Source organism: Grampus griseus (assembly GCF_964374135.1).
Source record: "Grampus griseus genome assembly, chromosome: 16".
Lineage (NCBI taxonomy): Eukaryota > Metazoa > Chordata > Mammalia > Artiodactyla > Delphinidae > Grampus > Grampus griseus.
This window is the reverse complement of record NC_139010.1, coordinates 59,319,245-59,329,159: the sequence shown is the minus strand read 5'-3', so window position 1 is coordinate 59,329,159 and position 9,915 is coordinate 59,319,245. Positions and strand designations below refer to the sequence as shown.

At 55.7% G+C, this 9,915-nt stretch overlaps 1 protein-coding gene across 1 annotated transcript; it reads right to left on the bottom strand.

Moving 5' to 3' along the window:
- Positions 1-6,472: 6,472 nt before the first annotated feature.
- Positions 6,473-9,643, bottom strand: KAZALD1 (Kazal type serine peptidase inhibitor domain 1). Its single transcript, XM_082673462.1, has 5 exons — positions 9,557-9,643; positions 8,587-9,152; positions 7,284-7,444; positions 7,056-7,203; positions 6,473-6,871 (listed from the first exon to the last, which is right to left on the bottom strand). Exons 2-5 carry the CDS (start codon positions 9,098-9,100, stop codon positions 6,777-6,779), a joined length of 918 nt encoding a protein of 305 aa, XP_082529588.1. The 5' UTR covers positions 9,101-9,152; positions 9,557-9,643; the 3' UTR covers positions 6,473-6,776.
- Positions 9,644-9,915: the final 272 nt, after the last annotated feature.

Below are 9,915 nucleotides of genomic sequence, written 5' to 3'. Positions count from 1 at the left end.
CCATCAGAGGCCCCATTGGAGCTCCAGCCCTTCAGCAGCCCAGATAAAAGAGATGGATGGAAGTGAGTTTCGAGGATGCCCCTCCCTCCAAGCCCAGAGCTAGAGCCCTGGGTTCTGACAGGGGCTCCCTGAGGAGGGCGGGGGTTGGGGGTGTGTGAGGGTGAAGGCTGCCAAGCTCTCTGGAAGCCCAGCCCCTACCCATCCCCACCTTGCCATAGCCCTTCCCCTCCTCCTAACACCCAATTTCTCAGGCCTCCTTCAGGCAGGCACAAGACTGTAATTACCCACACACTTCAGCAGGAAGCTCTGTGCTAGGTACCCTGCCCCATCTCCATGTAGCTCACCCACCTAGAAATAGTGACAGTGAAATTGACCATTTGTTGAATACCTATTGTGTTTCAGACACATTACTTATAAGATCTCTAATCTCATCACAACCGTTACAGAGGAAGTTTTATCACTGTTTTGCAGAGGAGGACACAGAAGAAGGAAAGCTTAGAAACTTGCCCAAGGTATGCACTTACAAAGCAGTACCACAAAAGCTCATGTCCCCTCTCCAGCCTGTCCTTGACCACAGACCCCCAGTTCTGTTCCCAAAGACCTAGCTTTACCCTTCAGAGACCAACTTCCCCTAGAGATCCCCAGGAGTTAAAACCTGGGCCCCTGTGGGCCCTGAGTCCCGAAGACCTGTGGGTCCTTCTCCCCGCTTTAGTGATCTGGGGTTGGGATGGGGGGACAGAGGGAAGGCAGGAAGTAATTGTCCCTAGAGCCCTCAACACTCATCCTGGAAGACCCCATCACTTCTCATGACCCCATTTCAGTACCCTAAAGTCCATCCTGCCTCCCATGGTGCTGCCCACCAAGGGGACAGGGTGAAACTTGATTGTGGGGTAACATTTGTCACCAAAACTGATTTTCATAACTCTTCACCCTCTTCAGAGAGCTTTCAGTTGCCCAGATAGCAGAGAAAATATAGAAAATAAAGGCAGGCCAGGAACCAGCCTGTATCTTCAGCCCACCCCTCTTCCCTCAACCAGTGTGGTCACAGTCCAGGGACCTAAGATCTCAACCCTGGGAAGAAAAGGACTGAAGAAGGGGAGGAGAGGCAATGAAAGGACAGAAACCCTGGTTTTAGGATGATGTAGTCCAGCACAGGAGGCTGAGAAGGAAGGGGACAGGAATGAGGTGTTACCACAGACCAAGAGTGAGGATGGCACCTGAAGACTTCTGGCCTTGACTGTGTCTGGAGAACATCTAGCAAAAGGAGGGAAGGAATGATCCAGAAGCACCTTTTTCCCAGTTCAGTCCCAGGAATGTATGTGTGGTGAGGGGAGGGTATGTTCTGTGATCTTTTCCAGGTCACCATTGTTTGAACCCCCTGGGCTGAGCCCAAATTGAAACCTGGTAATGGCAGCTGGGCAGGCAATGAGCCAGGTGGCTGGGATGGGGTTTCATGGGACCGTGGTGCTGAGAGTTCTGCCTCACCTCGCCCACCAATGAGTCACCTAAGCCAGGCCAAGGTCTGGAGCCTAAGCTCTTCTCCTCTGCCCCCCACACATCTGGGACCCAGCTTGAGGAGAGAGGACTAGAGAAGAACATTAGGGGCCCCTGCATGGAGAAGGGAGGGGTGGGAGAAAGGGAGGGATGACTCCATCTGAGATGGCCTCCAAATTCCACCCCAAGATTGGTTTTCCTTGCCACCAGAGGCTCTACCTCCATACCCTCCCAACTCCATCCCTGATCCTGGCCTCATTACTCCCCTCAGGCCCCATCTCTATCCACCAGCTCATCCTTCCCCCAAGAATTCTCAAATCACCCCCATTATCTGCAACTGAGTCCCAGAGCTTCCATCACTACCTCCCAGACTGGATCTCTTCCAGTCTCTAAATGCACCACTGCCCTCCGAGTAACTATTCCTACCCCCAGCCTCCCAGACTCCATTCCCACCCATCCCCAACCCATCATCCTTCCTCCTAAGGTGCTCTGCTTTGAGCAGAGAGGTGAGAATTGATCTTCATTAACATTCCATCACTCTAAGTGGACTTACCTAGCTGTTCCCTGTTTAGAAAGAACCTAGTCATTCAGAGGGCTGAGGAAATAACCAAAACATATCCTAGGAGGTAATCAGCCTATGTCTCCAGCCTCTTTCCCTCTGCCCTCAGCTGCCTACACACTTAGAAATAGAGTCCTAGGTGACAGGACCTGAGCTTTTAAACAAAAAAACAGGGAATCTCCAAGCCCACCAGAGTATTTAAGCCTGTCTATTCCTCACATATATATATGTAAACAGAGTTATACATATATACATGCACACACAATCCTGTAAACATACATGTATATAATTAATTCACATGCACATCTTAGAATAGAATGTAAGGGGACTTCCCTGGTGGCACAGTGGTTAGGAATCCACCTGCCAATGCAGGGGACACGGGTTCGAGCCCTGGTCCAGGAAGAACTCACATGCCGTGGAGCAACTAAGCCCGTGCGCCACAACTACTGAGCCTGCGCTCTAGAGCTCACGAGCCACAACTACTGAGCCCACGTGCCACAACCACTGAAGCCCGCGTGCCTAGAGCCTGTGCTCCACAACAAAAGAAGCCACTGCAATGAGAAGCCCGTGCACCACAACGAAGAGTATCCCCCGCTCGCCGCAACTAGAGAAAGCCTGCGTGCAGCAACGAAGACCCAACGCAGCCAAAAATAACATAAATAAAATAAATTAAAAGAAAAAAAAAAAGAGGGCTTGCCTGATGGCGCAGTGGTTGAGAGTCCGCCTGCCGATGCAGGGGACACGGGTTTGTGCCCGGTCCGGGAGGATGCCACATGTCGCAGAGTGGCTGGGCCCGTGAGGCATGGCCACTGAGCCTGCGCGTCCGGAGCCTGTGCTCCGCAACCGGAGAGGCTACAACAGCGAGAGGCCCGCGTACCGCATAAAAAAAAAAAAATTTGTTGAAAGAAAGGCAAATAATAGAACATGTACTTGCAAATAAATGTATACATACAGCTATATACACATATAACAACACATCCATATATACAGTGCTTATGTACACACATACATATATGCACCTACATGGTTATCTACATACATATATCTGCATTTAGATAATCTACATACATAACATTGTGATGTACCTACATATACATACATGTACACAGTGCATGTAAACACATATACACACATAAATAGTATGAACATATTATAGATATCACATATATACTACATATACATGTGCACCTTCACATATGTATATGAATACAAATCAAGCACTTTTTTTTTTTGCGGTACGCGGGCCTCTCACTGTTGTGGCCTCTCCCGTTGCAGAGCACAGGCTCGGGACGCGCAGGCTCAGCGGCCATGGCTCACGGGCCTAGCCGCTCCGCGGCATGTGGGATCTTCCCGGACCGGGGCACGAACCCGTGTTCCCTGCATCGGCAGGCGGACTCTCAACCACTGCGCCACCAGGGAAGCCCTCAAGCACCTTTTTACTCAAATTTTTCCAGTCAATTTAACTGTCTCAAGACCCTAGGCCCAGGTTTGGCTGCTACAACCAGAAATAACCACCAGATGGCACTCTTTCACCACTTCCTGTACTCCCAAGTGTTGCCAGAGGTGTCGCCAGACGTGTCTCTCTCCGCCTAGGCCCAAAGCTTGCAGAGCCGGCGTACCCCAGGCACTGCCCTGTCCCCTACCTACAAGACTGATGCGCTTGTCCTTGGTGCCCAAAGCCTGCAATCTCTGCCCTCTCTCAAATCAGATTCATCCTCTTGGGCCTCCAGGCTTCTGTTGGAGAAGTGGACTCCCCTTTGGGGCTCCAGATCTGCTCAGCCCTCAGATCCACACACACATACACACACCCTGTTCACCAAAGAGCTAGCGGTTGGACTTCACCTGGACTCCCTCGACTCAGACCAGCGCGGCTCAAGGACCCTTCCTTGAAGCCTTCGAACTAACAAGCAACCGGCTTCAGTGGCCCTATTCCCCAAAATGGCCCAAGGAGTGAGTCGAGGACATTTGGACACTTGTAGCACCTACACACTGGTACACACAGCCCCCTTTGGCAGCTTACTCCCCACATCCTGCCTGGGACGCCCAGCCGGGTCAGCCAAAAGCTGGGAGGAGAGTGGCTAGGCCCTGGGACTTAGTACCCTCAGCCTGGGAGCGGCTGGTCCCGGTTTAACCCTTCCTGCCCCGGTCCAGTCTTGACTTCAGACCTCTGGTTCAGAGCTGGAAGGAAGCGCATTTGCTCATCTTAGGCAAACTACTTAAAATCCCAGAGATGGGGGAAGTAGGATGGGGCAGAGTCTCTCCTGCCTCCAGACCTAGACCACTGCGAGTCAGCTCCCCTGGAACCTCATACGTCGGGTGTGAGCAACCTAGGACGAAAAACGCGAGGAAGGCTTGGAAACCCGTGGGGAGGCGAAGTCGGGAGTACTGGCAGCAGCTCGGCTTCCCCCTCCACCTCCCCTCTCCTCCCCCGGGAGCTGCGGGAAATTATTTATTAAAACGCCGCCCGCGTTCTCATTTATTTGCGGAGAATAATCCTCGGCATTGCAGCGCGTTTATTAAACCTTTCCCGTCCCAGCAATTCTTTAATAATAAATCGCGTGTCACTTTCCAGCGACGTTATTAAAGCCAGTCCGCTGGAGCAGGTGGGGGGGGGGGGTATGCGCAGCAGGGGTTCCTCCTATTCAAGGCTGTGGGGCCTGAACCTGTAGCACCGCGGAGGGGGAAACTGAGGCTATAAGGAGGCTGCACCTGAACATCCTGTAATATCTGCAAAAGTGATGGAGTTGTACGGGTTCTGGAGATGCGTGTGACCCTCTAGGATCGTGCGGAGCCTCTGCTCTGCAAGTGGGCGCGGTAGGATCGATGGGCCCACCAGGGGGCGCCTTCGAGCCCAGCTGGCCGGGAGTCGCCGGCGAAGAACAAGACAGTGGCGGATTCCCTGGCTGCTGGGGGACGCAGACCCCAGTCCCCTCTTTCAGCGCGGAGCAGACCTCCTTCTGGGCCGGACGCTGAACGGCCTGACCCTCCTGCCCCCACCATACTGCTCACATCCCTATCCCTACTTTCGCGGTCAACTTAAAATTCGCCCCAAGTATCCAACCCGCTCGAGCTGTTGAGTGCTGCTGGAAACGCCGGACTCCAGCCAGGACTCGGCAACGAGAGCTGTCCTCTGACTTAGCCTCTGGACGAGTCCTGAGGTTCTGCGGGAGGGGCAGCCAAGCCCTTAGGTTGGGGTCCGGGCCACGCCCCTCCCAAGAGGCCGGGCTCCCTGCGTTGGGCCCCAGAGGACAAGCTCAGACACCGAGTCAACTACGACCTCTCCCGTTGTGTGGCGCCAGGCTTCGGGTGGAACCCAGGCACGTAGGAGGCCTTCGACACCCACACACGGGGGTCTTGGCCTCGCCAACTTAAGCTTTCATTTTCTCCTTTAGTCAGTCAATAAACAGTTCGCCTCACCAGTGTCCCTGGGCGAGGTAAGGGGAGTGTGGAGAGAGATTTCGGGAGCAAAAGAGTACAGCTCTGTGAGGCACCTCCAGCCAGAGAAGACAAGTCACAGTTGGGGCAGACGAGAAAAAAGCTTACCATGATTTTGTCTGGGTTCGGCTGGGAAATGGGCGGCTTCGTAGGGAAATCCTAGGGTGTGGCCCATACATGTGACCAAACTTCTCCCCTCCTCCATCCAGTTTATGCTTTCATACTGGGTCCTACCCACATAGATCTGGTTTCCCATTCTGCCTGGGGAGGGGACAGAGAGGCAGGCAATCTATCTCTAGACCAGCCCCAATGGAGTGCAGACTGGGGGGATACCCTCCCTCCCAACCAGATGGCTCCAACCTTCCTGCCTGGGGCGGGGGGAGGCCCCAGCTCAAGCTTCCTCCACATCTGGCAGGCATGTGCTTAAAGAGCAGGACCTACAGCTTCTGGAAGCCAGAGTCCTACTACCCTGGGAGGCCTCCCAGAGAAATGCGGTCTCTGTGTGCAAATCTGCATGAACCATCTGTCTCAGTTCGTTCATAAATCTTTATTGCGTGCCTACTGTGCCTAGTCTTGTGCTAGGCATCGTCCAGTACAAAGTGGTATAATATATGGTACTGCCCTCATGGAGTTCCCAGAACGACAGGAAAATCAGACATGCCCAAATGCCCATCTTACTGCACTGAGCTAAACCACGCTCCATCGTGCCTTCCTGGACAGCAGATGGCAAACAGCAAAGAGGATTGCAGTTAGTATGTGCAATTGGGACTTAGAGAGAGGGAAATTTTCTAGAAGGTGAGTTTCAAGAAAGGGTAGACTGAGGTTAGGCAAAGACTGGGGACTAGGAAAATAACAGCAGGAGCTGTGCAGAAGGGCAGTCAGAAGACTGGCTGAGCAAAGCTGGAGGGAGGGCTGCTGGAAAGAAGTAAAGGATCCTGTTGTCTGCACCCCTTTGTGTCAGCTCCACTCCTCCCCACCCCTACCCCCACCCCCCCCCACTCAGCCTAGAGACCAGCAGGCAGCTATTGCCTAATGCCTGGTTGGTCCACACAGGAGACTGTCCTGGCCAGAGCACCTCCTGCATGGGCCCCTCTGCATCCCACCTCCCCTAGTCGCTGCCTCTCTCCTTACCCTCCAACTTTTGTCTCTCCCACCACCATCACATCTCCCCTACTAAGGGCATTAAAGCGATCTGTGAAGGGGCCCTGCTCCCGCTTTCTAGATCTTTTCAAGAGCAGGGTTGAAAACTATCCCCACTCACCCACCCCCATGGGCCACGGCTCTGGACCTAGTAGTAATCCTCGGCCTCTTCACTCTCAGCCTCCTTCTCAGGAAAAAGGTGCAGGAATGACAGCTGGGGGATGCCTGTGGAGTTCAGCTGGTCTGCAAACACATGGGGACAAAGGAGAGGGAACAGGAAAGAGGGCTGTCAGTGCCCATGTATCCCAGTCTGTGAGAAAGCCATGCTTGTGTGTGTACCCACATGCATATACACACATGGACACACATTCAAAGGCATGAATCCACCACCTTCCCCCAGCCCCCAGAGCTCAGGGCTCTCCCTTACCCAGTGTGAGCACTGTCAGGCTAGCTGGGGCCTCAACCTGGCCGAGGGCATTGCGGGCCAGGCAGCGGTAGATGCCCTCATCGCTAGGACGCACAGCCTGGATCTGCAGCCAGCCCGTCACCTCAAACCTCTGGGGTCCACCCCTAAACTGGAGCCAGGAGGAGTCAGCAGCATCGTTCTAGAGGGACGGTGGGCTGCCCCGGGGAGGCCTCTGCTCCCTGTCCCTACCTGCACAGAGATGTGGGGGTCATCCCCTGGCAGCTGAATGTCCAAGCCGTCCTTTCTCCACTCAATGGAAGCCATGGGGTAGGCAAACACTTCACAGCCAAAGATCACATCCTGCCCCGTCACGTTCCAAATGTCATATGGATGCGACACAATCTGGGGCTCTGGGGGTGGAGATAGGAGGCCTAAGAACAGGATGGCACATCCAGCCCAGCAAGGACCCCATATACAAACCATTTTGAATGTGTTTGTGAGGGAATACATATATGCTGAAGTAAATACACATCCATAAACATGACATGACACATACACAAATGTAGCTGCAGGTACACACAAGGGTGGGAACACAGCGGTGGAAATGCACAGGCAGACAAAATGCGCAAACAAGCACAGAGACCCACACCTCAGCTTGGCAACCACACTCTGTCCCTGATTGCTCCCCTGTCCTCATTCCACCCTCTAGGCCCCTACCCTGCTGGACTTGTAAGCAACACCTCCCTCCCCCACACCCTCCCCGTTCTCTAACCAGGTCCTGCTGCCAAAGTCCCGAAGATCAGCCCTTCCCCCACCCCACCCTGGTGGCGGGGCAGTCCACGTGGCAAAGGCAAGGACACTGAAATCAATCTGGGCAGCAGGCAGAAAGCCTGGGGTCGTGGGGGGACCCTCCAGCAGCGCGTTTACTTTCCCAGCAGCCCCAGCCAAGCCAGACCCCTCAAAGGGGCTCAGGAAGTGAAGGTTACTAGAGCTGCCAAAGAAAACTTGAGGCTTGAATAGCCCTCAGCCCGCTGGGATGGGGGAGGAGGAGCTAGAAGAGTCCCCCTGCTCCACTAAGCCCTAAACGCAGAGGAAAGGGGAGCGCAGGCAGAGGCCCGGAGACTAGATTAACTAAGCACTGGCTCTACGGAGCCGCCCAAACGAAACCGGATTGCATCTCACAGGAACCCAAGTTTCCCTGCCTGAATTCTAGTGGTCTGGGCAAAGTCTGAGAGTCTCTCTTCACTCTCTCAATTTTGAGGCCAAGCGTTGGCTATGTGCCTGCTCTCTCAGAGGGTTGGTCTCTGCCAGCCAGGTCTGGAGCTTTCACGCGCCCCAGCGCACGCTGCTTATTGACAAAGCTCCGGACCCGCACCTTCAGGCGGTGGCTTCTGCGGACCGGCCCCGAGAGCAAACTCTTATAATGGACTCGAGCCCTCCCTGGCGTCAACTTTTTCGCTCCGCTGGCCAGAGACCAATGCCGTCGGGGACCGGGGAGCAACGCCTTTTGGAAACCCAAGTGGCGGGGGTGGGGGTCGTGGGCCGTGCGTACCCGATTCGCAGGGCCCGGGGTGCGCCACGGTGAGGTTGGCGTCCGGCCGAGCGCGGGCCGCCTCCTGCAGGCGGCAGATCTGAGCGTAGGTGCGGCCGTCGGAACCGCAGAGAGGGCGCTGCGAGCGGCAGGCACACAGCGGCTCGGGCACCTCTCCGCGGCTCAGGTCGCCACCAGCGTCCAACTGGCACTCAAGCTGCTCGCCGCAACGCCCGTAGAAGTGGGCACTGGGGTCCAGGTCGCAGAGCTGGCCCTCGAGATTGGCGCATTCCCAGCAGCAGCCGCACGCGTCGCGCACCCGGCCGGCCAGGCAGCCCCGCGGCGAGGCGCACTCTTCTGGCCGGCAGGAAGCGCAGCCCTCGCCCTCCGCCAGCAGCCGTAGCCAGCCGCGCCGCAGGTAATCGGGGCCTAGGGATGGCCGCGCGCCAGCCGGGGACGGCGTCCGCACCACCAGGAGTAGCAGCAGCAGCAGCAGCACGGGCAGCGACAAGGCAGCTGCGGGCGGCTGGGGCATGATTAGCTGGAAGCCTCGAGAGCACTAGGGGCTTCAGCGCGTGCGTGGCACCCTGCCGGGGATGGAAACCAGGTCAGGAGGTCAGAAGCAACCTCCTTGTTACTCGTACCAACTTGGACCCTAGCACTGCCCCCTCCCCTGCTACCCTGGAGTCAAGTGTCGAAGGGTCATAGGAGGGGTCATCCAGTTACGCTGGGTGGTAATTGATTGGGCTGTTCTTGGGGGTTGGGGAGAGGTGAGAGGAGGGAGTGATAAAGCTCAAGCACACACGCGCACCACCTCTACCACCACCACCACAAACCATCCAACTTCAAAGGTTCCTGCCCTAGAGGTGGGTGGGAATGGCTGGTCCCAGGAGGAAGGAGTTGTTAATAAGGGTGGAAAGGGGGTGGAGCGGGGGAGGTTGTGTGAGTTAGGGTGGGGGTGGGGTGATGCCCTGGGGCCCAGAGCGCTCACCTGGTGTCCGGGACTATGCCCCTCAGAGCAGCCGTGACTCCTGTCCGAAAAAGCAGGCAGTGGAAAGGAATCGGGTGGGCCCGCCAGCCACCTCTGCTCCGACTTGAGAATCTCTGACAGAGTCCACGGACTTAAACTCACAGAGCAGCTCCTCCGCCCCCTCTCCCCGCCCCTCGACGTTGCATACCCCACCCCCTCCCCTAGTTCTGAAGCTGCCAATTTCATGCAGCCGTACGGGACCCTCCTGGGCCACTTCCCCCTAGCCTGGTCCAAACTCACAGTAGTAACCGGACACCCAAGCTGGGAAAGGACTAGAGATGGGGTGGAGTGCGGGTTCGGAGTAGGGGATGGGAGGGTGT

Excerpts from the sequence above, each read along its gene's own strand:
- KAZALD1 (XM_082673462.1), bottom strand. The coding sequence starts at position 9,100 with ATGCCCCAGCCGCCCGCAGCTGCCTTGTCGCTGCCCGTGCTGCTGCTG. Across the intron at positions 7,445-8,586 it reads CCCCGGGCCCTGCGAATCGG|AGCCCCAGATTGTGTCGCAT; the intron begins GTACGCACGGCC and ends CTCCACCCCCAG. Across the intron at positions 7,204-7,283 it reads ACCCCCACATCTCTGTGCAG|TTTAGGGGTGGACCCCAGAG; the intron begins GTAGGGACAGGG and ends TCCTGGCTCCAG.